The sequence below is a fragment of the Gadus morhua genome, chromosome 4, assembly GCF_902167405.1.
Source record: "Gadus morhua chromosome 4, gadMor3.0, whole genome shotgun sequence".
Lineage (NCBI taxonomy): Eukaryota > Metazoa > Chordata > Actinopteri > Gadiformes > Gadidae > Gadus > Gadus morhua.
The window spans coordinates 31,539,559-31,566,702 of NC_044051.1; the positions used below are offsets into that span (position 1 = coordinate 31,539,559).

General features: G+C 45.6%; 4 protein-coding genes across 5 annotated transcripts in view; 1 reads left to right on the forward strand and 3 right to left on the reverse strand.

Moving 5' to 3' along the window:
- LOC115541346 (heparan-sulfate 6-O-sulfotransferase 3-B-like) overlaps window positions 1-5,511 on the forward strand; it is a gene marked incomplete at its 3' end in the record, with an annotated part of 18,935 nt that extends 13,424 nt beyond the window's left edge. The window contains exon 2 of the mRNA XM_030353021.1: window positions 4,803-5,511. Within this exon, the coding sequence (XP_030208881.1) occupies window positions 4,803-5,511 (709 nt within the window). The remainder of the gene's footprint in view (window positions 1-4,802) is intronic.
- Window positions 5,512-9,496: 3,985 nt separating this feature from the next.
- LOC115542761 (2-oxoglutarate receptor 1) lies at window positions 9,497-12,269 on the reverse strand. The gene is made up of 2 exons (XM_030355171.1): window positions 12,108-12,269; window positions 9,497-10,791 (listed from the first exon to the last, which is right to left on the reverse strand). The coding sequence occupies exons 1-2, from the start codon at window positions 12,120-12,122 to the stop codon at window positions 9,643-9,645; spliced, it is 1,164 nt and encodes a 387-aa protein (XP_030211031.1). The 5' UTR covers window positions 12,123-12,269; the 3' UTR covers window positions 9,497-9,642.
- Window positions 12,270-14,539: 2,270 nt separating this feature from the next.
- Window positions 14,540-20,534, reverse strand: LOC115542920 (kelch-like protein 41b). Its single transcript, XM_030355423.1, has 6 exons — window positions 19,069-20,534; window positions 18,503-18,660; window positions 17,310-17,417; window positions 16,140-16,325; window positions 15,330-15,476; window positions 14,540-14,668 (listed from the first exon to the last, which is right to left on the reverse strand). The coding sequence occupies exons 1-6, from the start codon at window positions 20,191-20,193 to the stop codon at window positions 14,557-14,559; spliced, it is 1,836 nt and encodes a 611-aa protein (XP_030211283.1). The 5' UTR covers window positions 20,194-20,534; the 3' UTR covers window positions 14,540-14,556.
- A 1,292-nt stretch (window positions 20,535-21,826) lies between these two features.
- The window catches only part of LOC115542159 (collagen alpha-1(XXVIII) chain), a 56,035-nt gene continuing 50,717 nt past the window's right edge, over window positions 21,827-27,144 (reverse strand). For both annotated transcript variants that reach the window (XM_030354313.1, XM_030354312.1), the window contains exons 33-35: window positions 26,460-26,791; window positions 25,299-25,515; window positions 21,827-24,351 (exon numbers count right to left, since the gene is read on the reverse strand). In XM_030354313.1, coding sequence (XP_030210173.1) covers window positions 24,146-24,351; window positions 25,299-25,515; window positions 26,460-26,791 — 755 coding nt within the window. In that variant the 3' untranslated portion in view covers window positions 21,827-24,145. The remainder of the gene's footprint in view (window positions 24,352-25,298; window positions 25,516-26,459; window positions 26,792-27,144) is intronic.

Genomic DNA, 27,144 nt, shown 5'->3' on the forward strand with positions numbered 1-27,144 from the left:
GTGTGCAAGACTAAATGGTTACATAGAAGGCAGTACAACAAAATTACACAAATCCAATTGTTGTTAAAAAACATAGCCTTTATCATTCATGGTAAATATTAGCCACAATTGTCCGATAAGGTAACCTGGAATTTGAATATGTCAATCACCAGTTTTGACATCCACCACACAGAGCCACGAAACAAAATAAATCTTGAACTAAAAATAAAGAAATATTGCTCAAATTCTTCTTCACTTTATTAAAATGACACTTCCTTCAAATTGCTCCACTCGTTGATGTTGATGGAACGGCTATTTCTGAGTTGGAGGACTGTCACCTTTACATCATACAAATCTTGAAATGAGGGAGAGACATATACATTTATGTGCTTGGACAGGAAGCCGTACTGATTAGAAAGAAAGGGAAAACCTGCCAGTCTTCATCACCCTTCCTGTTGGAAAATAATTGCCTGACGATTGTTGGTTCACAGTGTGAACCAATTAGCATCTGACAATCCTGATAACAATAGATGACTTCTGGAAACAATGACAGAAGGCTAAGCCTCGACTTCCACTTCTATAGTCAAAAACGTTGTAATGTTTTCAGAATAAACGTGACCTGGTTTTCCAGCCCCTACCTACTTCTTAATGTCCTGTCTCTGTACTGTCCAACCCCTACCTGCTCCTCAATGACCCGTCTCTGTAGTGTCTGACCCCTACCTGCTTGATGCTGTACAGTAATATAAAAATGAGGCGTTTGAAAAAACGAGGGCAGAAGTCTAAACTAGTCAACGTATCACAGGGATACACAAAGTTTGCTCGCGCTACCACTCGCGCTAATAAAATAGCAGCCATACCACCCTGAACACCCCCAATCTCGTCTGATCTCGGAAGCTATGCAGGGCCGTGCAGAGACCCTTTGAGGGGCAGGGGCTCAAATTCAAAAAAGGGCACATGTGTGTTCATGAACTCATCAGAAGTGGTTTGGTGTTGATATCTATAAAAACAATTAAGCTATTACAAAATAAAAGCCTTGAATATGAATTAGCCTAACTATACACAATGTATATGTATCTATTAAACACAGGGGGGTGGGAACTCCACAATGAGTTTGTGAACACACCAGAAGTGGTTTGGTGTTGATATCTATAAGAACAAGTGAGCTGTTAAAAATAAAGCCTTAAATATGGATGCAATACATGCACTGAAAACTTTTGCATTTTTTAAAAAACAATTAAAAGTTTTTCTTTAAAACAAGGGGTAGTGGGGACTACAAAACGAGTACATAAACACATCAGAAGTGGTTTGATGTTGATAGGAAGAATTTCGAGTGAGTTATTAAGAATTAAAAAAATGACGTTGCACTTTTTTGACGGTCCCTAAGCACTTGACGCTATTACAGATAAAACCCCGGAAAATCGACGAATGTTGAATATAAAACTAATTTCACCCCGTTCTGCCAGAGGCACTGAGAAAGAGTAGACATGAAACGGATTTGGCCATGTCATGTGGCCAAGTAGTTACTACAGAGTATACAGATTAAATATAACGATGTATGCTCTCCCTTTGCAATTTCAAAAGGTTTCCCAGATAGGTTAGCTGTATAGCTAGCTGGTAGGCTATATAAAATAAACCGAGCGGTAGCCACTTTCACAGGTCAGTTAAAACAATGCTTGTTGAAAAGCTTTTGCTGGCAAACATAGGCCTATACTTCAAAATGACGCTACAAAACGAGATAACTGTTACAGTTTATTTAGCATTATCAACTTTATGGTTTTGGAAACAACTGTCTGTGTCTGACTCTGTAGTGATCGTACCCTGCGTTGCACCGTCTCTTAAAACAACAAGCGCTTCTTGCAGGCAGGCAAATTGTGAAAGGTCACGTTGATAGCCTATGACGTCACTCAGCGGCAGCAGCGCACTGAGCGCCGGTAAACGAGGCTACAAAGTACAAACTTTACTTCTGTATCATTACTTTTAGACATTTTTATACTTGAATAATTGATTCACAGGTTAATGTGTAATTTTACAATGCATTGACAATTTAAACGACCAATCAAAAGGGCACTTTGGTCCTTCGAGGGGAAAGGGCAGGGGCTCGGGCACCCATAGCCCCCCCCTCTGCACGTGCCTGAAGCAGGGTCAGGCCTGGGAATTCCAGGTGCTGTAAGTGGTGTCCGGTGATGGCCAATAGGTGGCACTCTTCCCTCTGGCCCCTTCACTCATCAATCCCGATGCCCCAGTGCCGTCCTTTGGAGGAGACGTAAAACCGAGGTCCTGACTCACAGTGGTCATAAAAGATACAAGGACACTTATCGTAAAGAGTAGGGGTTTCCCCGGTGTCCTGGCCCAACCAGGCTCATTCAATCTGGCCCCCCTAATAATCCTCCTGTACAATTGGCTGACTCATTATTAATTCCCTCCCTCTCAAGCTGGTGTGTGGTGAGCGTTCTGGCGCAGATTGGCTGCCGTGCATCACCCAAGTGGGTGCTACGCACTTGTGGTGGTGAGTTAGGCCCCCCCCCCCTTCACTGTAAATGTCTTTGGGTCATTGAAAAGTGCTATATAAATATGATGAATTATTATTATTATAACGGGTCCTTCCCATTCCAAACGGAAACAGGCTGGCGTTGCAACGAGCGCAATGCACTGTGGTAGTTGGAGGATTTCTTACGCTTGAGCCAGAGAGACACTTTCTGCCTTTTCTCAGGCTAGGATGAACCGATTTCAATTTTCTTTCCCACATTTATAATACATAGAATTATTTACTTCATAACCTTCATATCTCCATCGGTGAAGTATCCCTTTAAGGACCTGTCTCTGTACTGTAAAACCCCTACCTGCTCCTCAATGACCTGTCTCTGTACTGTCTAACCCCTACCTGCTCCATAATGACCTGTCTCTGTACTGTATAACCCCTACCTGCTCTTAATTATGGAAGCATATATGTAGCAAAATTCAAATGGCAATGCAATTTGCAATTTGCAATTCAATAAGTTATTACGTTATGCAATTGACAATGCATTATGCAATTTCATAATGTAATTTGTAAATACGTTATTCAAAGTGTATTTTAATATGCAAAGTGACAATGCAATCCTCAATTACATTTGCAAAAGTTCTAACAATAAAAATACAATAACATTTTGTCAAATTCTTTTGAGTTCCTTTATTCAAATTGCAAAGCTATAGCGTCCCCGTGATTGCAATCCACTTCGCCACGCTCCGTGTGTTGCGATATTCAAATGACATTTCAATCCGCAAAACGGAATCCAAAACGGAATCCAAAGAGGAATACAAATAGGAATCCAAAACGGAATCCAAAGAGGAATCCAAATAGGAATCCAAAGAGGAATACAAATAGGAATCCAAAAAGTCAATATGCAAATTGGCAAACGTATCAGCCAATCAGCGTCTGGACGTCACTTTCTAATGTCTCCAAGGGTATCTCCACGGTAGTAATAATAATAATAATAATAATAATACATTTAATTTAAAGGGCGCCTTTCAAGACACCCAAGGTCACCTTACAGAGCATAAAGTTATCATAAATAGTTTAAAACAACACATTGTGGAAAAATAATAATAATAAATAAATAAATAAATAAAACTAAAACAAGACAAAACAAACAAACAATCAAGACAGTGATCAGTTAGACGTTGTGTGCGAGTTTGAACAGGTGAATTGTGACTTGAAGGTTGTAATGGTGTATGACTGTTTTATGTGTGGGGGGAGGGAGTTCCAGACACTGGGTGCTGAACAGCTGAATGACCGGGCACCCATTCGTAATGAGTCGTGATGTGGGGATACATGGTAGTCCAGCAGAGGTTGAGCGGAGGGAGCGGGAGGGAGTGTATTCTTGGAGTTGGTCGCAGAGGTAACTGGGGGCTAGGTTGTGGAGAGCTTTGTAGGTGAGGAGTGGGTGGAGACGGTGGGTCTCCCGACCCTATGTTTTGCACCCAATATCTGTAGCACTTGGGAAATCTTTGTGTATACCACACTGGCGTCAAAACGTACCAGTGAGGATAAGTCCTCTATCCTATCTCCCAGAACACGCACTCTATCTACTGCATCTGTGTCTTCAACACGATTGTTCTCCACATCATCGGCCAAACTTCGGAGCGTATCAATAATCTCCATTGGTGACCATGGACCATAGGCTACGAACTAGAAGGGAACAAGGAAATTACGAGCAAGTGACGTAGTTGCAGCCCAGACGTTGATTGGCTGATACGTTTGCCACTTTGCATATTGACTTTTTGGATTCCTATTTGTATTCCTCTTTGGATTCCTATTTGTATTCCTCTTTGGATTCCTATTTGGATTCCTCTTTGGACTCCTCTTTGGATTCCTCTTTGGATTCCTCTTTGGATTCCGTTTTGCCAAATCTTTTGCATAGCGTTCGTTTTGCGGATTGAAATGTCATTTGAATATCGCAACAAACGGAGCGTGGCGAAGTGGATTGCAATCACGGGGACGCTATAGCTTTTCAATTTGTATAAAGGAACTCAAAGAATTTGACAAAATGTTATTCTATTTGTATTGTTATAACTTTTGCAAATTTAATTGAGGATTGCATTGTCACTTTGCATATTAAAATACACTTTGAATAACGTATTTACAAATTACATTATAAAATTGCATAATGAATTGTCAAATGCTTAATGTAATTCCAAATTGCATTGCCATTTGAATTTTGCTACATATATGCTTCCATATATAACCCCTACCTGCTTTATAATGACCTGTCTCTGTATTGTGTGCCTCCCCTCTGCCTCCCCCCCCCCCCCCCCCCCCCCCCCCCCCCCCTCCCCCCCAGCAGGAACTTCTACTACATCACGGTGCTGCGGGACCCCGTGTCGCGCTACCTCAGCGAGTGGAAGCACGTGCAGCGCGGCGCCACCTGGAAGACGGCGGCTCACGTGTGCGACGGCCGGCCGCCCACAAGCGACGAGCTTCCCGCCTGCTACGCCGGCGAGGACTGGGCGGGCGTAGCCCTGGCCGACTTCACCGCCTGCGCCTCCAACCTGGCCAACAACCGGCAGGTGCGCATGCTGGCCGACCTCAGCCTGGTGGGCTGCTACAACGCCACGGGCGCCAGTGAGCCGCAAAGGGGTCGGGCACTGGTGGCCAGCGCCAAGGCCAACCTGCGCCGCATGGCGTTCTTCGGCCTCACGGAGTTCCAGCGCAAGACGCAGTACCTGTTTGAGGGGACCTTCGGCCTGCGCTTCCTGCGCGCCTTCACGCAGGCCAACAACACGCGGGCCGCCAGCACCGGCGTGGGCGAGGAGGTGCGGCAAAGGATCGCGGCGCTGAACGCGCTGGACGTGGAGCTGTACGAGTACGCACGGGAGCTGTTCCAGCGGCGCTACCGCGCGCAGCGGCAGCGGGAGCGGGCGGAGGAACGGCGGCGGCTAAGGCGGCGGCGATGGCAGCGGGAGCGCCGGCAGAGGAAACAGTACCGGAGCTTCCTGTCGCGCGTGTGGAGGCGGGGGGGAGGGGAGGAGGGGGAGGAGGAGGAAGAGAAGGAAGAGGATGAAGAGGAGGGGAGGGGGGAGATGGGGGAGGAGATGGGGGAGGCGACCACCACAGAGGATTATAGCAATCAGGTGGTGCGGTGGTGAGGTGGGACGGCGGGGGAAAGAAGAACGCCATTTTAGTTCCAGGGCTGAAATGCGGGATGTGGTTCTAACATTATTCGGCCAAACTGCAGTTTGTGTGTCTGGGATCATTTGGGGAATATTGCACATTACCATCCAACAGTTCTGCGGCCAGTTTGAACGCATTTTCGAATCAATGAAGAGACAACAGTTAGCATGTATCTTCAAGACGCTACGCTGAGGCTTTGCCAGTGTTTCACTCCCGTGTCTCGCAAACGATTCATTAATAAGCAATTTCTCATGTCTGTTATAACCGGGCAGAACGCATGGACTAAGTTGCGGACTTCCGAAAGATGTTTTAAGATGGATATATTTGAAACATTACCGCCTAATAATGTCGAATCATTTTCTTGTTATATTCAGCTTATTTTTTTGTATTGTCTGTTAATGTGTAAATGGTTTGAAGAAATTAATAATAATGCTAACTGAAAAGAGATAACAATGAACCGCCTTTGAAGAAAGCGCCCAAGACGGGGAATGTGAGTTTACGTCATGCTGAGCGGCCATCTTGTGAGGCTGAGCCCTCAACAGACCAACAGAGCTAACTAAAGATGGCGCGTACGCTATAGCTACAACATGTTGTGACGTCAACTTCACGGTCCCCATACACACCGTCTCTTCGTATTGACTGATGTCATATCATGTAGGTGAATCGGTAGCGTTTGGCATCCTTACAGGTCCAAGTCCGGCCCCAATGATGTTTTGAACGATGAGTCTCTGAATAGATCGCTGAGGTCTGAAAATGGAGGCAATTCTTTTTGCAGGAAATGTGTTGAATTAAAAAGCACAAAGGCTATTGATTATGGAGGCAATTTACTGGTTATTGTAATGACTGGGGCCATGTTTGCACAGGTCGCAATTAACGTGAGATTGGATACACACATACACACACACACACACACACACACACACACACACACACAGACACACACACACACACACACACACACACACACAAACACACGCACACAGTCATACACGAATACACACTTGCTCACATCCATACACAAACAATGTCAAACTCTCCCACACATAGAAACACTCAAACACAGTCAAACACAAATACATCCATGCACACACACACACACACACACACACACACACACATACAAAAACGTACACGCACAAAGAGCTAAACACTGATACATACACACAAATACCTCCAAAATCACTCTCTCACACACACACACACACACACACACACACGCACACACGCACACACACGCACACACACACACACACACACACACACACACACAAACACACATATCTATACCATCACAGACACACACACAAACACACACACACAAACACACGTACACACATACATCTGTGCCATCACACACACACACACACACACACACACACACACACACACACACACACACACACACACACACACACACACACACACACACACACAGACACACACACAGACACACACACACACACACACACACACACACACACACACACACACACACAGAGACACACACAAACCAATACACTCCCTCCCTCTCACACACAGGCACACACCACAGAGACACACACACAGACACACCTATACACTCACCCACACACCCACACACATACACACACAGACACACACACAGACACCTACACTCTCACACATACACAACGATCGATGAGGCTTTGATTCGCGCCAGGGAGGAGGAGACGCCGCTGTGAGAGACCTTCTCGTCGGACCCGGCTACCCAGTCCTTTCATCAGGAGCAGGGGAACGCTTGCAGCCCGCGCCGTGAGGTGCCAATTAGGGCCGGTTCACCTGCAGACTGACCATTCAGAGCTCAGACGGTGCTCAATTTGGCTCCTACCTAACGACTCATGGAGCAGTCTCAACGCAGAGCCCAACGAGACGCCATTGTGGCTCCAAACACACTTTTGTGGGCCGACAGAGCCTTTGTTTGCTTTGGTGGAGTGGTGCTTTAGGGATTTAGCTGAGGGTGGATGCTTTAGGGAAGTTTTGAGCAGGGAGAGGTGGAGGAGGAGGTCATAATATGAGCAGAGGAGATTGTGAGGGTTGAGGGGGGGGGGGGGGGGGGTGGGAGAGAAAAGGAGAAAGAGAGGAGAGAATAGTGCAGAAGAGGGGAGGAGAGATTAGAGAGAGGGAAGAGATAGTGGAGAGGCGAAGAGGGGTGAGAGGTGAGGGCGATAGGAGAGGAGTAAGGGAGAGAGAGAAGGGAGTAGGACTATGCCAAGAGGAGGAGAGGAGGAGAAATGAAGTGTAGCGGAGGTGAAAGTAGAGAGAGATAGGAAGAAATGACAAGAGGAGCGAGAGAGGAGACGGTGGAAAGGAGAAATAGAGGAGGCGAGGAAGTTCATTAAAGAGGAGAGGGAAGGAGAAGAGAACGGACAGGAGAGGAGGGGGAGGAGGCCAGGGGAGGGAAGGAGTGGGAGGAAATGAAGGTTGGAGGAAAAGGAAATGACTCTGTCTTAAAATAGCATGGCAGCCCTCCTCCAACAGCTCAGAGTTTAACGGGAAAAAAAGCATAGCATTGTTACGCAAGCGCTGCGATGATTAATGATGATATAAAATACATACAAATAACTTTAAACAATCTTATTTTAATTTGGGATATTCTTATATCATAATACATTTGACGAGGACGTTTAGTTAGATTAGCACTGCTGGGATCTCTGCAACTCTAATACCTGTAGGCTATATGATCACAACTAAACAAAAAATGACTACTAATATTTATCCTTCTACTATTACCACTATTCTATCTTATTCCTTTGCTATTATTCGTTTTTTGAGATTTAGTTTGAGCACTGTTAGTTCAGTGTACATAAGAGACACAGCGCAAGAAAGAGCTAATACTTGTTCTATCAGTTAACACCCCTCACTGTGGGGACTCTTTTTTTTTCTCTAACATAAAGCAGGAAAGTCTAATTTACTGTAGGCTACAATAAGAACCAAACCATGAGAGAGAACAGCCGGGGGAAGTAGAAGATAAACTATGGTTATGGCGGGCTAGTTTGGCAAACAAAACAAACAAAAGACACAGAAAATAACTTCTATTGATGAACTACTACCGGTGACCAGGAGGGGAGGAGGAGGAGGGGAGACAGAGAAAACATCTTCCGGAAAATTTCTATAGTGCAGAAACACCACCGACGCTGACTGCCTGGTTGGCAGTAGATCTCGTCGGGCCGGTGTTACTCTATCCTAGTTGGTTCCTCTGTGTTCGGCGCTCTCCACGCGTCGCTCTGCAGTAGCAGCGCTGCAGAGGGGCCGGACATGACTAATGTGCCTGAGGTCTTTGCAAGCTCAAGGAGGAGGTGAGCCCGACTCACACTGGAGAAAAAAAAAAGCCAAACGCTTTCGTTTTAACAGCTTTTATTATTTTTTCGGTACATTGCGTGAGCTATAACAGATGCTGAACTGTGAAATCTTTTTTTATTTTTTACCTGCGGTAGAGACGCAAAAGAAACAAGCCAACCAAAGCATATGATAATACAGAGATAGCTATATATACGGTAGAGGATAAGGGCCACATGTGATTATTTTTTTTGGAGATCTGATTTTAAAGTCAGGATTCTGAGATTAAAATGATTGCAGAATTATTGGTAGGCTGCCTGTATTGAGACTCTCACTGAGCCAAGGACATTGAGTGTCACCGTGCAACATACAGGATGGGAACCACACACATATTTATTTCAAAGGTGATATTATACCACCAGGTGTGATTGTGATTAGCCGTTACAAGCCGTTTTGAAAATCGGCATCTTCTGAAATCACAAGTGGGCGTGTCCACCTAAATTTATGACGGATAGATGAGCAACGTTTGCCACTGCCCACTGGGTAGGCTGGTAGACTGATCTATACAGCACACATCTAGGTGGACACGCCCACTTGTGATGTCAGAAGAGGCAGATTTGCAAAACGGCTTGTGATGGCTAATCCCACTCACACCTGGTGGTATAATATGTCATCTTTAATATCATGTAAAACAGTGCTCTGGAACTACGTTGCATCGGTCACATCCTGGTCTTCTTACCGACATCCACCCAAGGGTTGTTCGCGTTCGTCGCTTCTCGGTCGGCTTCATTCCGCCCTCTCGCCGGGCATTGGACCGCCGCATTGACGACGTGCATCCTCCTGTTGTGGGTGGCGAGCTTCTGGTCGGTGCCGCCCACCAGCCCGAGCGGAGCCCCGTTGAGGCACCGGCGGCCCGCGCCAACGATCCGCCAGATGGCCCGCTGGAACCGCCCCCCGGCCAGCGTGTTTAGCCCCAGGTTGCACAGGGTGTTGGCGGCCGCCAGCGGGCGCGAGATTATATACGCCACGTGGATGCCCCACCTCGCCTTGCAAGGCCAGTCCTCGGGCGCCAGCACCGTCTCCACCCTCAGCTCGCGGAGCACGTGGTACGGCAGGAAGCACACCACGAACCCCGCCAGGATGGCCAGGGGCAGCCGCCGGGCGCGAACACGGCGGGGGCTGGCCTTGTACGGCCCTTTGGCGAGCTCCCGAACGATGCCTGCGTAGCACGCCGCCACCGTCGCCAGGGGCAACAGGAAGCCCAGCGCCGTGAGCACCCGGCTGTACCACCCCACACACCTAGACCTCTGGCTGGCAAAGTCCACGCATATGGTACCATTCCCATCTTTCTTATCCCCCGCGGAGAGTATGTACAGCATGGGCCCAACCAGGGCGATGGCGGCCGCCCACGCCGCCGCGCACGCAGCCAGGCCCCAGCTGCGGCGCTGCACCTGCGCCGCACAGAGAGGCCGGGCCACCACCAGCCAGCGGAAGGCGGCCAGGCCGGTGAGGAGCAGCACGCTGCTGTACAGGTTGAAGAAGAAGGCGAAGCGCACTAGGTAGCACATGTAGCGGCCGCTCTTCCATGTCTCACCGTCTTTGTAGTACTGCACCAGGAAGGGGAGGGTCAGCATGTGCAGGAGGTCGGCCAGGGCCAGGTTCACCATGATGACGGCGCTGGTCTTCCATGGCCGCAGCATGGTGACGTAGACCACGATGGCGGTGAGGTTGCCCGCCAGCCCCACTGCGAAGAGGAGGCTGTAGGCGGCGGAAAGGAAGTAGTCCTTGGGTAGCGGTTTGTCATCGGAGCAGACTGTGGCGTTGTTGGGATCTTGGAGGATGGGGCAGAGCATGGTAGGCACTGGGGTCTGGCCGGGGGAGGAAGACATGTTACAGTTTTTTTACGGATTGTATACACACAAAAAATGGAACTATGCGCACAATTCTGGAATTTTGAAGCTCATGTATCAACTACAAGACTCCAGACTGCTGAACTCTAAGCAAAATTCCACTGTTTTCACATTTTTGCTAAACTCTAACCCAAATCTCCTCATTTAGCACACTTGGTTCCCCTGGATCACACTGGCCTTCAAAACGCAATAACTATTTACCAAAAAGTCTAACTCACTTCTCACCTGTTCAAAGTCAACTGGCAAAACACTTCAATCATGTGTCAGAGCATTAAAGAGGACTCGTGAGCTCTACTCTGTTGTGGATATGGTCCTTTGGCCTGATCAGGATTGAAGGTGTTTAGAGTTTTGAGAAATTTAGCTATAGTTTCAGAAAACTTGTTTAAACGATTGAGAAAAACTGTAAGAGTACGTAAAGGGAGGCGATAATGTGGGGAAATGCTTTAGGAATTGTTGGGAATTTATGATGTCCTGGCAATGGCAAAATATGGAAAAAATCGATCCTTAAGAAAGAGACGATGCAAAGGATATACACACAAAAGGAAACAATAAATACATATTTTTAATTAAATGTAGTGTCATTGCGATAGTGAGATTAATTTGAATGCAATTGAATTAGTTTCCCATTGTAATGTTAATATGCAGTCCAACCCCCAAAAAAACTGGCTAAAGTTTTGGTAGGTTTTCTATTCTCATCAACATGTACTTTGCAATCGTTTTTTTTAATTGTTGTTGACGTTCAACTGTGAGCGTACAATGTTCTCTCTTAACTATTCCTTCCAGACGCCTTTCTAAACACATATGGTGAAGATGAGTAACCAGAATAGTAATGATGATGATGATGATGGTGGTAAACCAATTATAACACTGTGTTTCAGAAGAGGGAAAGAAACTGAAAGAACATAAACACACAGGCAGCAGAAAGCAACACACAAATTTCCGTCAAGAAATGTTAAATTTGAGTCTTTTCTAGCTTCGACAATCGATCATCGCCTCAATTAAACTCAGTGTGGGCACATTGATTGAAGTCAGTCATAACTGATTCATTAATCTCATTAAACAACACCACAGTTCAAACTATTCAGCCATATCACTGATTACTCCACGCGAAATAGAATGACTTCGCCAACTAAGCAGAGTAACTCTATTGATCAGTTATAAACGGCCTGTTACATACAACGGCTCCAGATATATTTGAAGGACTGCAGTACTTGTTTGGAAGCATAACGTGCACTATGACTATGGCTTTGCAAAAGTAATGAATAGCTACTTACAGGAGCAAACTGCATGTCCGTCAACTGGCAGTCACTGATGACACACACATCTTGACAAACACACACATTCCCACACAGCCCCTGCTGTAGCCACGCCCCCACACCATCCTATTTGCTATGTTTGCTAACCTGCCAGTCTGTATGGTGTGTGTGTGTGTCTGTGTTTGTACGTGTGTCTTTGTGCCAGGGATGGCACTAGGATTTAGAGGCTGGGAGGGCTTAGCCCCTAGCAGTTACCGAAGTGCATGTGCGTGCGTAGTGCGCACCGAATTCTATCAGGGCCTGTTTTCTGGCTCACTCTCTTTTCTTTACTTGCCTTAAAACCTCCTGCTTCCCTCTCCTTAGTCTTCAGGATGTCCTCCTTTTTAAAAATATAAATAAGCTGAACAAATGTCAGAGTTTATATGATTTAATTCTACATATTATATATGTATAGCAAAGGCCGTTCAGCAAAGTCACAGCTGTTCTCGGTTTTGGGACCTCAGTGGTGGAATGAGCTCCCTGCCGTTTCCCAGGACCGCAGTCGCTCACCATCTTCCGAAAAAGACTCAAGACTCACCTGTTCAGAGTCCACCTCGACTCTGCATAGCCACCCTCCCCCTTCTTGCCACCATTGTTCAATGTATTGTATTGTGTTGTATTGTATTGTATTATAGTACTTAACTGTGTAGCAACTGCAGCAGCTGCTATCATTGCTGTAACACGAGGAATTGGTTAGCCTAGCGATTGTTGTACTTGCAGTTCTATGAACATCCTTTCTGTACCGACAGCGATATATTGTTGCACTTCTTATGACAAATGTACTTATTGTAAGTCGCTTTGGATAAAAGCGTCTGCTAAATGCCCTAAATGTAAATGTACATATTGGGGTGAGTTCAAGGAAAATAGGTTAGAAAATGTATCCATCTATGCGCTCTCAGATTATTTTTTAATCCAAATTAAAGACAACTTCTAATTGTATTAGTATTTATTTCAACGCATATTCTGGCGCATTATGTTAAGTGCAGGCATGTTACGATTTCCTTGACAAAAAATTAATTGTAGGGGGGCCTTTTGAACATCAAGGGGGGGGCTTACCCCCCCCCCAAAATAGGCCTAACGACGTCCCTGCTTTGAGCGTGTGTGTCTGTCAACCTGTGAGTTAGAAGTGTGTGTATGAGATAAGTCATCACCTTGTAGGTAGGGCTTGTACAACAGAATGAGTCAAATTATGTTTGTACTGTAATATCCTAAAGCAATGTAAACATACTGTGAGCTAAGCTTATTCAAACGTTGCTTTGGCACATCTCTCATAGGAGAAAGTTGTGGGGGTTTCCAACACAACAATGTCTGATGAAAGACTGAAAGCAAGATACAGGAAATAAGACAGCCCGTTAGTGAATCATCCACAGAGGAATTTTCTGATGAGAAATTGGTTTCGGTGTCCAGTCTCAAACAGGTTAGTGATTACCAGGAAAAGCTAATCCCTAAACTTCAACACACATATTTTACCAGATATTACAGGAAACCGCCAAGGAAGTGTTTGGCTGTGTCCAGGAATACTTGATAATTGACCTAAATATACCAATTTAACTTAAAGGATATTAAATTAGTTTAAAGTAAATCTTAGACTTTTTTGTTCAGTTTAGTTTGGGTTTTGCAATTCCTCAAGCTGATTTCTGTCAAAAATACAACACCAAACCAACACAAAAATCACACACAGGTTTACAAATGTTTATTTTACAAAACAAAGAGCTAGAAATAACATTTTTATTAATTTAATTCAAATTCAATTTAAACGATTGATCTAATTGTGTTTTCAGTGTGTCAGTATGTGTGTCTGTGTGTGTGGGGTTGATGTTGATGTGTATTGGGGTGCAGTCTTTTATATAGCATCAAAGACAGAGAGACATAGAGATAGACCAAGAGCGTGAGAGAGAGAGAGAGAGAGAGAGAGAGAAAGGGAGAGAAAAACATAGGTGGCAATAAAGAATGATAGAAGGAAATAAAGAAAGAATGCGACATATTGGAAGGAAGGAAGATAGAAAGAAGGAATAAGAAAATATAAGGCAAAATAAATAAATAAAGTATGCCCAAAAAGAGAAGAGAGAAGATAACAGGCCAAAAAAAAAGAAGGATAGAAATAAAATAAGAAGACGTTAAAAAACAGCAAAAGCGATCAAACTTCAGAAACATACATCCAGAATGGTTCTCTGGAAAGGGCTGTTGCAATGCATTGTGGGAGGATGAAGCCGTTTGGTTTGAACGGTAGAAGGGAAGGGGTAGAAAGGTAAGGTAGAGAAAGTGTGTGTGTGTGTGTGTGTGCGTGCGTGCGTGCGTGCGTGTGTGCGTGTGTGTGTGCGTGTGTGTGTGTGTGTGTGTGTGTGTGTGTGTGTAGGGTGGGCGGGGAGGGTCGGGGGCCGGGAGGGATGGGGGCCGGGAGGGATGGGGGGGGGGGGGGGGGGGTTCTCTACAGCTTTGGCATCCTGGCGGCGTTGAGACGCATGGGCACGCAGGACGCCCCCGCGGCGTAGCGCATCTCCCTCAGCATACCGCTCCACTCCTTCTTATCAGCCTCATACCTGACGGAGGAGGAGGAGGAGGAAGAGATGGAGGAGGAGGAAGAGGAGGAGGAGGAGAATGGGGAGGAGGTGGAGGAGGAGGAGGAGAATGGGGAGGAGGTGGAGGAGGAGGAGGAGAATGGGGAGGAGGAGGAGGAGAATGGGGAGGAGGAGGAAGAGGTGGAGGAGGAGGAAGAGGTGGAAGAGGAGGAGGAAGAGGTAGAGTAGGAGCAGGAGATGGCCGAGGAGGAGGAGGTGTAAGAGGAGGAGCAGGAGGTGGTGGACGAAGAGGTGGAGGTGGAGGGTTGAGGAAGACGAGGAGAAGGTGGAGAACGAGGAGGTGGAGGTGGAAGAGGAGGGGGTGGAAGAAGTAGTGAAGAAAGTGGAGGAGGAGCAGGAGGAGGATGAAGTGGAGGATGAGGAAGAGAAGGAAGAGGAGGACAAGGAAGAAGTGGGAGATAATTGCGGAAGTTGGAGAGGAAGAAAATGAGGGAGAACAAGAGAAGGAGGATGAGTAGTGAGACGGTGAGTAGGACGTGGACGAAGACGAGGAGGAAGAGGAGGCAGAAGTAGGCAGAGGACGAGCAGTGTTAAGGTCATCAAAGTACACAGAGTCCACAGTGTGTATATATATCTATAGCATTGCCCGGTGTGTGTGTGTGTGTGTGAGTCAGCCGCTTACTGCCAGACGTCGGTGACCTCGGAGGGCGCCACCTCCTTGTTCTCCATCTGGACGATGGCGAATCCGCCCACGGCGTACAGGGAGCCCCCCGTGGACACCAGGTTCACCGAGCTGCGCTCCTGGGGGAAGTCTGTGAAGGGCTCCCACCTAGACCGTCGCCATGACAACCATCGTGAGGTGCTTTTCAGTGTTTTGGATGTCGTGGCTATATAGTTTAAATGATTTAGCTTTTAGTTGATATAGAATTTATTTTGTTTACAGTGTATCTTTTAACTAGTTTAACATAATTAGCTTGTAGCTCGTATATAAGTTATATTGAATAGGTGATGTTGTTTAATATACATTGTGTTGTTTTGTTATTGTGTATAGTAGGCCTATAGCGGGTATCTTATATATATATAGTTTACCATATTTAGCTTGTAGCGCATGCATAACTTATATTGAATAGATGATGTTGTATAAGTTAAATTGTGTTACAGTGTATAGTATAGCGTGTATCTTATTTATAGCATACTGTGTTGTAGCTTATACTATTGTTTAGCTAGTGTATTTCTTGTATATATGCTATACTATGTGATACTTAGCCAATGCAAGTATTCTGCTAAATGCCTTTGTTTATATGGAGAAATGTAGCTACAGTGCTAGCACCTAGGCTACTGAGCTTTAGCATGGCCACCAAACGCAAACATTTGTCATCATTAAATATGCCCCGAAAAAAACTCAACCGGTCCTTCGACCAATAAAGGTTAATTTGTCAAAGGATCTGTTAAGGGGCAATTTTCCCTCACACTTGAACTGGGGTTAACGTACTTGTTTGTGGCGAAGTCGTATGTTTCGCACATGCTGCTGAGGCCTTCCTCGTTGACTCCTCCCACCGCGATGATCTTCCCGTTGTGGATGACGGTGCCAAACATGGCCCTGGCTGTCTTCATGGCGGCCAGCTCCCGCCACTCAGACTGCTTGTGGTTGTACACAAACATCTTGTTGAGTGCTTTGCTGTCGGCCACAAAAAGACAAATTAAAGGAGTTTCAAATGTTGTATGTTTTATGTTGTTTATATGTGGTTCATGCTTTATAAACCACGTGGCCGTTTGCTATTCAAGCAAAGTTGCTTTCTTTAATTATCAAAATATCATCAATCATGATGATCTTAGTTTGCAAACTTAATCTACTCAAATGAATTCCGATGTGAATTGGCATATCATGGGTAGCTCTCTAACAGAAAAAAGTACAGAAAAGGCAGCATTATATAGCTATCTATTGAGGGGTCAGATATGCTGCTGTAGGCTACTGCATAATACAGACCTGCTTCAACATCAACATGAGAGCAATTGAAGAGAGATAATAATAGGCAAGAGAGGAGTCAAGGACATTAAACAGGATGTATGGTGAGACTTGTTGATTCAAACCAGCAAGTGTTAATTACTGTGAAGTTAAACTACCTTAGACCCATGCTATTAACATGATGCTACGCTGGATGCTTTGTAGCCTATATCTAATAAAGTGAAGAAGTAGGCTATACTTCATTCATTCATGCTTCGTTCATTCAATGAATGGAAGTATTAGCATGTTAGCATAGCAGATGGTATTTTAATGGTAACGGCTGCTTGCTGCTTTCCTGGTGGTAGATTGACAAGCAGAGTGATGTGTCACAGACAGCTGGGACTGCCAGAATGTGGTCAACACACACACATACACACACACAGACACACGGACATACAGCAGGCATGTATCACGTATACCTTATTTAAAGTAGGCCAACTTAGATAATTCACTCATTTCATCCATCATTGATTCTTCTTAGGAACCAACAAACAGATCAATACATGAATGAATGAAATATTCATGAAATATTTAATGGAGTCCCTCTTGGTTGCATTAATCCCGCAAGCAAGCTACCAAGCCCAATTCATTGACCAATTCACTCATTCACCGTTACGTCCGTCGTTCATTCATTCATTAGTACACACGTTTACTCACTTGTCGTCTGTCTTGCCTCCCAGGCAGTAGACTAGACCTTCGTGGGAGACCACAGAGTGGCCATGGATCTTCAGTGGGAGCTTTTTGGACTCACTCCACTTCATCTTCCTGCACACAATCAGTAAATGAGGATACATGAACATCAGCGGGATTACGCATCCACTGACTAATGTTGTCATTAGCTACATTATGTATCTTCTTTATTAAAGGGTAAGTAAAATGCACGTTGTCAATATCCATGCATGATCAATATCTACTTCATATCTGTCAACCTACAGCCTCAACCTGCTGGAGAACAAAAATACATTAGCTAAACATTATCAATTTGTTTTACATCAATCCATCTGTGTGTCTGTCTTTCATCCTTCAACTGTCTGTCTGTTTGTCTGTCTGTCTTTCTGTCAATAAAGCGATAAAATACATTATTAATGAACACTGATCAATAATGTCAAAATAAACAGTTTTCCATGAAGTAGGGCTAAAAATCTCAAGTTCAATTCTAGCTTCAGAAACACAAATTAAGTGTTGTAGGAAAAATCCAAAATAGACATAAGACTAAATCAACATTGCACCGCACTGCTTAAAAATTCCACCAAAGATTGTGTGATTTAAAATGTCTCCATGACGTCTGGCATATCAGTGGCTGTTTGGACTGAAATAGATGATTGAAATCGTAGAACTGCCTTCTCTCCTTCTATTTGTTCTACTCCAATCTCTTTTCTTTTGTCCTTTCTCTGTATCACATTCTCTCTGGCGCTTTCCCTGTTTCTCACATTTATTTTGACATTTATTTTCTGCCTCCAGCTCAAGCCTTTAATTATATCTATCATAAATGATCTACTTAATGTTAGCAAGTGTTAATTGGAAGTTATGTAACTGAATATCTAGGTCAGTCTATTTTGTATTATGGAAAAGTTTTAAGAGTTATAAAAACTAAAACATTGTTCATAGTTTTAACATTCAGCATACAAAACAGTGTTCAAATTTAAATACTATAAAACAATTTGTTAAATTATCAGACACATTAGTAAATGCAGCAAAATGCAGCTAAATTCTCAAGCAGCTAGCCTAATATTTGCCTAGCTATGGTCCTCCATTGTAATTATCATGTCATGTCAGTGACTCAGGTCAGATGAAAACAGCTAAACAGAAGAGGAAGAAGGAGAAAACAATGGCAACCACTCATCACTCACTCAACGTCAAAACACATAACGGTGTCCAAGGACTCGTTGGACTGGAGGTCTTTTCCAGCGATGGCGAACAGAATGTTGTTGCTCTCTCCGATGTTGAAGAGGCACCGAGGTGACGGCATCGGAGGAAGGGCCGTCCATTCTGACATCAACGGGTCCAACTGTCAGACAAATGATTGAATCCACAGTCAGGGGAGTGTCGTGTCAGCTAAACCTGATCACATCAGCGTTCACTTAGTCAAACTAAGTACTAAAAGGCTTTTGAATCCTACTGTGATAATCAGGGGGCTGTGAGTAATGAAGGTTTTTAATACCATGAGTTTTGCACACTATTGACTGACTTAAAAGTAATGGGCAATGTGGGGTTTAACGAGTCTTACGTAAATTACAGTTCTGAAACACAATAAGCTATATCAATATACCACTCTTTAAGATGTACATATATTATGTATAAAAACAATAAACTATAAACCCAGGGAATGGGGAAATACAAATCTACTTTTACCCCCCCCATATTGTTCCTTTATGTCCCTTACATAAAGTTAGGGAAGGGGAGTTGCATTTCTTACGGTGTAGAAGTAACACTGCAGGGGCGCGTCTTTATCCTCCTCGTCCACGAACAGCCCGCCGATGATGTACAGCTGGTTGTTCGTGGAAACGGTGCTGACGTGGTTGCGGGGCACCTGCTCCGACATGGCGGCCAGGAAGCACTCGTTCTCCGCCACGTCGTACGCCACCGCCGCCGTGTCGCTGATCATCACGATGAACTCCCGCACATACATCCCCAACCGACGGCTGTCGTTGAGGTAGCCGGGCAGGAGGCTCTCCTCCTCCACCTCCTCCTCGTCGCCGTTGACCGCCCCCTCCTCGCCCTCCTTCTTCGGCTTGGGCACTACCTCCGGCAGCTTCCCCTTGAAGGCGTCGCTGACCGCCTGGATCTTCTTCTGGAGCTCGGGGCTGGCCTTGACGATCTCGTCGGCCTCAACCTTCTCCTTGAAGTACTTCTCGGGCATGAGGCGGAAGCGGATGCAGTCGAAGGCGTCGACCAGCACGGGCAGCCGCTTGTCCTTGTCGTGGCGCACCCACGCCATCACAAACTCAAACACCATCTCCTCCCGCTCTACGTTGAGCGAGTCCCCGCCGATGACGGCGAAGAGCTCGTGCGCGGCCAGCTGCAGGAACTCCTCGTCGTCGTGGAGCAGCTCGAAGCGGTCCGCCACGTAGTCGCGCGCCGCCACCGCCAGGCGGGGGCAGCTGAGCACCAGGCCCATGCGGAAGATGGCCAGGCAGTTGCCAAGCGACAGCTTCTTCTGGAGGTAGTTGACGCACACGGTGAACACCGACGGGATCTGGAACCGGTTGGCCAGGGCGAAGATGTCCTGCACGTTGTCGTCCGTCAGGTCGATCTCCGCCGAGTAAAGGTAGCGGATGACCATGTCAAGGATGCCGGGGTTTATGTCCTCCAGCACCACCTCCTTGGTGTCCTCCAGCTCCTTGCCGTCCTCGCCAAAGAAGATCTCCCGGAAGTAGGGGCTGCAGGCGGCCATGATGAGCCGGTGGCAGGGGAAGCTTCGGTCGCCCACCTTCAGGCTGCAGTCCACAAACTTGTTCTCGTTCAGCAGCTCCTTTAGCCCGTCCTGGAGCAGGGTGCTCTGGAACAAGCGCAGCTCCTCCTTGATGGCGCCGGGCTCCATGGTGGATGGATGCGGTGATGGGAGGGGGAGGAGAAACACGGGAGAAAGAGCGAGAGAGATACTAGGAGTATGCGGCAGGTAGGTCCTCTTGGTGCTCCGTCACCGGCTGGAAAGGACAGGGGAGCAGAAAGGCTGCCCGGCTGAAGACCCTGAAACCTAATCTTGGGCTCACCCACCCCCCCAAAGCCCTGACGCTCCACACTAAATATAGCTGCTCTGCCCCTCCTAACCTCAGGCTACAACCACCCCTGCCTCTGAAGCGCCTGGGCACAGCTAGCTACCACTAGCTAACCCCATTGGGCGCTTACACTGGGGCCCGTGCAGCTGCTATGTCCAGACTGAAGGAAGCAACTGGGGGAAGGGGAAAAGGGCCAGGGACTGGGGGGGGTTCAGTCCAGGGACACGCCTCCCCCACCACCAGCCCCATGAGTCAGTACCCCGAAGTAAGTAGTATCATTCTACTTTTAATAGCGTGTTGCGTCGAGGGATTTGTGTTGGTGTGCTAATGCAGCGGCATTAACGCAGACAAGGTCAAGTTTTTGATGCTCCGGTACCATCCCTGCCAGCTCCTCCCTCGTTCATTCATCTGTGTGAATTCCGTTAAATTCGGTTTTAGGACCACGGTGTGGTCAAGCTCTTTCTAGGAACAACCTTCATCCACGGTAGCAGAAACGAGGACTCACAGGGAATACAGAACACCAAGCTTTAGGCTAGCTTTTGGTTAGCTTTGGGTTAACTTGGGTTACCTTTAGCTTTAGGTAGGCGTTGATTGTTACGAGTAGTAGAGTCTGCAGTGCTAAGAATAGATTTTAAAATAGACGGCGAGAGCGAGCAGCTGCTTGGACAACAGATGAGCGAGATACTTGCTGTTCTGCCCCCCCGCCCCCCCATAAGCAAAATGGCTGCCCTTTGCCCCCAACACACACGTACTCACATAAACAGTCTTTTGGATTATTGTTTTAAACTGACCAAGTCAGCTTCTACGTGTGTTTGTGTGTGTGTGTGTATGTGTGTGTGGGTGGGTTTGTGTGGGTGTGTATATGTGTGTATGTTTGTGTGTGTGTTTGCATATATGCGTGTGTGTGTGTGTGTGTGTGTGTGTGTGTGTGTGTGTTTGCAGGCGTGTGTGTGTGTACATGGCTTTTTCTCCGGTTAACATATTTTATGCTCTGAATGAGCAAAACTTCCCGGACATATTCGATTACACCCTTCAGTATTCCTTTGTTTGGTGTATATATATGTTGTTTTCAGTTGCAGGGGCTGGGGACTGCATCTTTAAAATACGAATCCAGTGTGTGTGTCAGGAAACATTGAATCTCCGTCCACAGGGAATGAATCAGTATGGACTTAAAGGGAGAGTATTTAAAGTCCTAGGAAAAGAGTGTTAGATAACAAGTTCTGTGTGTGTATGTGTGTGTGTCTGTGTGTGTATGTGTGTGTGTGTGTGGGTGTGTGTGTGTGTGCGCGACTAAAGATAGATCCCCCTCCGCCAGTAGGAGACTCTGGGCGTCTAGTGTGTAATTTAAGCCCAGCAACATGTCGTATTGTGCCTTCGAGTCGGCCGATAGGCAATCAGACTCGGAGCAGGCACAATTACCCCGCCAAAGCTGCAAAGGAACACAAGCATTCAGAAGTTGTTGAATTTCTTTAGTTTTCGTTTATTTTTTCAAAAATTACATTTCCTTTGGGTCGTGGATACGAGCGCAGAAATCCAATATTTTAAATAGCCTTTGACCTCATCCGAAATGTCAAATGATTCTGGATTCACAGATGGTCCCAGGTGGATCTGACAGGATGACGTCATCACGGTTGAACACAGGAAGTGACCTCATAGTGATCTCCGGTAGTTGACGGGACTGACAACTCGGGTCATTGCCCCCCCCCCCCGCCCCAATTTTAGCAATTCGGAGCATTTAACACAACAGTAAAGGGGCAGTATACAACTGTGTGTGTGTGTGTGTGTGCGTATGTGTTAATCTCTCTAATATTACTACATTTAAGTTTTCATCTTTTTTTTATTATTTTTTTACAAATTCTTTGTGTGGCAACATAACAAACACAAACTGACGTCACATTATTAATAAAGACCAACATACAATACGAAAACAACAATCACAACGCAAAATTACGTATCCTCAGACCTACATACAAAAATACACAAAAAAATAAAGATTATTGTGGAGCCGTCTTCCTGCTTGACCTTAATATAAAACGCTTACAAATTGTAAATTACAAACCTCCTGTCCCAGTATAAAACACAGTACGGAAAAATACAGGTAAATTCAAAAAGCAGTAACAGTACTGTATGGATAATGCTTTCGCTACATGGGCAGCGTGAGGTCAGCTTGTGTGTAACCTTGTGTATAACCTTGTGTGTAGCACCTGATAGAACCCTCTGGAAGGTTACAAGCATCTCGGGACCCTGCAACTATATTAAAAGAAACTCCACCAGAGATTCAAACCAGAGGCGTTGATCAAACCCTCAAACGCTGGAAGGTTCTTCCTACTGGGTTTAAGTATAATCGCATGGAGGTGATAAGTGGTATAAATATATGTATATATATACTGGGTGGGGCTGGCGTGATGGGTGGTTTGCCGTGTATTTCCTTTCTTTCCACGCCAGATGGTGACATATCAAACATCGGTGTAAAACAATATATTTTTTGACAACCGCGTTATGTATTGACGGAATCAGCCACACCCCTCCCCACTCTTTCTCCAACTGAAATCTAGACACATGGTTGTTGTATTTAACCTCACAAGAACGGAGAAGTACTACTGGTTCACATTACAGACCCATAAAACCTCTTATGGGGGTACAGCAGAGAATGGTTTTACCGGATGATCGTAGTGTGGGTTGCATGACATGAATTTCTTCTGAATAAGTTTGTGAGTCAATGTGATGTCATGAATGCCCGAGCAATGTCAATGAATACGCAACAGTTTAATGAGTGAGCGAATGGACAACTGTATACTGGAAGGATATATATGAGTGATTGAGTGCATGGGTGAATGTTATGAGTGGGTCAATGTTTACATGAGCAAGTAAATGAACGAATGAATGTTATATAAGTGAGTGAGGGCGTGATTTAATGTGTGAATAAGTGATGCCATTTGAGTAAATTAATGGATGATTACTAAAATGATATATGAATTAATGAATGTAAAATGGCTCATTCTATTGATGAGCAAGTGTCATTTGAGAGAGTGAATGGATGAATACGTCAATGTATACGAGTGAGTGAATGGAGGAATGTCATATGAGTGATCGAATGAATGAGTGAATGCAAATGATCATCGTCCTAATCAGTAACTGCCATATGAGTGAGTGAACGGATGAACATGTGAAAGTTAATTTGCTGAGTGAGTGAGTGAGTGATCGGTCTAATGCATATATGTCATGCGAGTGAGTAAATTAACGACTGAATGGATGAATGTCATATGAGTGAGTGAATGAATGAATGAATGAGGGAATGCAAATGGGTAATCGTCTTCATCTGTAACTGCCATACGAGTGAGTGAACAGGCGAACATGTGAACAAGTTATTTTTGTGAGGTGGTGAATGTTTTAATGCATAAATGTCATACGAGGGAGTAAATGAATGAATGACTGAATGAGTGAATGCAAAGCATCATCATCCTAATCAGTAACTGCCATACGAGTGATTTAATTGATAAAAACGTGAATGCCCTCTTCGTGAGTGAGTGAGTGTGTGAGTGAGCAGTCTAATGCATAAATGTCATATGAGTGAGTGAATGAGTGAATGCAAATGGAGACTCGTCTTAATCAGTAACTGCCGTAGGAATGAGTGAACGAAGAACACGTGAACACGTTATCTTAGTGAGTGAGTGCGTGAGTGAGTGAGCGGCCTAATGCATAAATGTCATACGAGTGAGTGAATGAGCGACTGAATGTAAAAAGGGGCGTGGCAGCTCGTGGCATGACGGTTCATCAGAGCGTGCCCGCCACTGTGGATATCACACATGTCCGCCTGCACTCCTCCTCCGTGTCAAAGCGGTTCGTGTTGCCGTTGCAGCCGCCGTACCAGAACTGGGCGCAGGCGTTGGCCTGCTTGTCGTAGTACCAGCGGATGTTGTAGTCCCGGCACGGCCCCTGGTCCAAGACCAGCCCACAGCGGGGGTCCAAGGGGGCGAACTCTGGAGGATGGGAATGAACCAATGAGAAGAGAGGAAGAAGTTGAAGAGACGAATAAAGAGGATGAAAGTGGAGATGAATGTAGGATTTAATCTGTGGTTGAGACGCAACGGATAAGTGACGTGAGGGGACCCTGGAGAATTAAACGGGGCAGACAGAAGCAAACGACGACAAAGGATGAGCATTAAGCAGATTATTATCCAACGCAACTTAAAAGGGGCTAAAAGGAGTCAAAGTGGTCAAAGCGATTGAAATAAGAGTGACTATAAAAAGGGTCTAGAAGACCAAGAAGCTTGGACAACATAAGCTATTGGATTCCTTTTCATTTTATTGTATTAGTATATAAGTAGTCTGGGTCACAGTAGTCCAGCTATGTTATAGCAGGACTCAAAGAGGGAGACGGCAGAGAGCCTGGGCAGGAAACCGACTACTGCAGCTCAGACCTACACCTTGTTTCCTGTGTCGTTAAGGAGACAGAAGAAAACAAATCTGGCTGAGTGGATGAATTCTTCAGAGAGAGGTTTTATTGTGTTTGTTTCTTCATTGGCCAGTCCACACGGTATTGAATCGATTTTACAGACAATGTTTTACAGTTGACGACTACCTGGTGAGTTATGATCATCAACTACCTGCTTACAGATCACTGCCTCCTGCAACATGATTGGTCGCTACAAATGTGACGCGAATGAATGCGAAACGCTCCATTTAGCGCGATGAGGGCTCGTCTGCCTTCAGACCTGAGATATGAACCTAAAGTCTTAGTTGTGAGATTAGTAAATAAACTGTCAATCTCAGAGCAGACCGAAGCCAACGATACTGGAAAGAAAGCCACAACCAACAGACAATAACCGGCAAACACAGAAAAAATCCACATGTTCAGAATGAAATAACAGACCATAACTCTTTATCTTAGGATTCATTCTTGTTTACAAAAGTGTTGAAGGGTTACCTTTAGGTAGGGCAGGTCTGACTACAGGCACATACTGCACAGATGTCCCGTTTGTAGAAGAAGGGGATGAGGATGAGGATGATGATGACGAAGACGACGACGATGAAGAGGAAGTGCCAGAGGAGGAGGGGCTCTCCCTGGCCGGCTGAACTGGTCTGATGGTGGAGGGGTTGCGGTTAACTCCTTCCCCTGCTGTGGTGGTCTGGTGACGTTGAGCCTGTTTGAAAGGAATCCACAATGAGTTTTCTAAAGCGACTCAAAGAGGTATTTTTTTTACTCCAAAGCAGAACAATAATCAAGCTGAGAACCATCAAAGAGTAATCACGGCGTTGGAAGAAGTCCGATAAAAGGACTGTGAGTGGAGAGTAGCGGAACCACAATTTAAGATTCTGTGCTGTCACACGAGGATAAAAAAGCAATTTGTGTACTATGCAAGACTTAAGCGCTCAGCACTCAGACATAAACATGACTAAAAGTGTTTGTGGAGAAAACACATCAACTCATTCCTCATTTTGCGCACTTCATTCATCTCCAAGATTTGAAAACTTGGCAAAATCTCCATAGATGATGGCAGAGCAACATTGTGTGTGATGTGAGCCGTGTGATTCCCCCGTCTCCATGGATACCCCATTGGTCTTAACAAAAAAAGTTTGTCTGCAAAGGACATCTTCAGTCTTGGCCAGCCAAGATAAAATGTTCTTATTTGTATGTATGCTGCTGGATTTACACTGCTTAACTTAAATATCCACAATATCCATATATAACCTGGAAATATTATTTGGTCATGTGTCTCAATGTTTTTAAAGGGGGCATATTTTACCAACAGGTTTGAGTGTGGTTAGCCGTTACAAGCCGTTTGGAAAATCAACCTCGTCTGACATCACAAGTGGGCGTGTCCAACTAGACGTATGATGGATAGATGAGCAACGTTTGCTACAGTCCATTGGGGAGGCTGGTAGATCTATCCAGCACACATCTAGGTGGACACGCCCACTTGTGATGTCGGAAGAGGCAGATTTTCTTGTAAAGTCAAATCGCACTCACACCTGGCGGTATAATATGTCACCTTAAAACAAACAGCAATGCATCATTAAATCCAAAGGGTAAAATCGTCCAACGCTAAAAAGAAATCTCTTTCCCAGCATGCATCAGGACGTGTACCTGTCCCGTGGAGGATCCTCTAACGGTCTCGGCCCCCACCTCCGGCCGTCCGTGGACTTCGGTCCTGACGACGACGCCACTGGTGCTGATGGTCTGGCCGCCTCTCTGCAACTCCTGCCCTCCATTGGGCCGCTGGCCGTGGCCGGCAATGCCATGGTTCCCGTTGTTGCCGTGGTTCCCGTTGTGTCCGTTGTTCCCGTTGTGTCCGTTGTTCCCGTTGTGTCCGTTGTGTCCATTGTGGCCGTTGCCGTTGTAGCCGTTGGTAAGACGGTTGTAGATCAGCGCTCCGTTCTCGTCCTCACAGAACTGGCTGACCAGCTTGGACTCCAGAGCTGCAGATAATGACACATAAAATCAGAAAGGACGTTGAAATCCTGAACAACCCCCGAATCGATCAGTCGAGTATAACTCATCTATTATTACTCATAGGAAGTAGGACTTTAAGTATTATTCTTTTTTTGTCAACAACAGATCCAAAGCAGATCCAGAACGACTTAGGGCGCCATGCAAATACCACGTTACAATGTTTCACCAGAGATGGGGCTGTTGCTTTGGTTTAACGTGTCTGGTTACTCATTAAAGGTGACATCTGGTGGTATAATAGGTCACCTTTAACGCACAGCATGTGCCACCATGCCACCATTCGCGCACAGACAACAACAATTCCTTGTGCTCTAACAACCAG

What these genes read in the sequence shown, in the direction of transcription:
- LOC115542920 (XM_030355423.1), bottom strand. Translation starts at nt 20,193, where the DNA reads ATGGAGCCCGGCGCCATCAAGGAGGAGCTGCGCTTGTTCCAGAGCACC. An exon ending in GTTATGTGTTTTGACGTTGA is followed by an intron (nt 17,418 to 18,502) that starts GTGAGTGATGAG and finishes GATTGTGTGCAG; the next exon opens with GAAGATGAAGTGGAGTGAGT. An exon ending in TACGACTTCGCCACAAACAA is followed by an intron (nt 15,477 to 16,139) that starts GTACGTTAACCC and finishes GCGACGGTCTAG; the next exon opens with GTGGGAGCCCTTCACAGACT.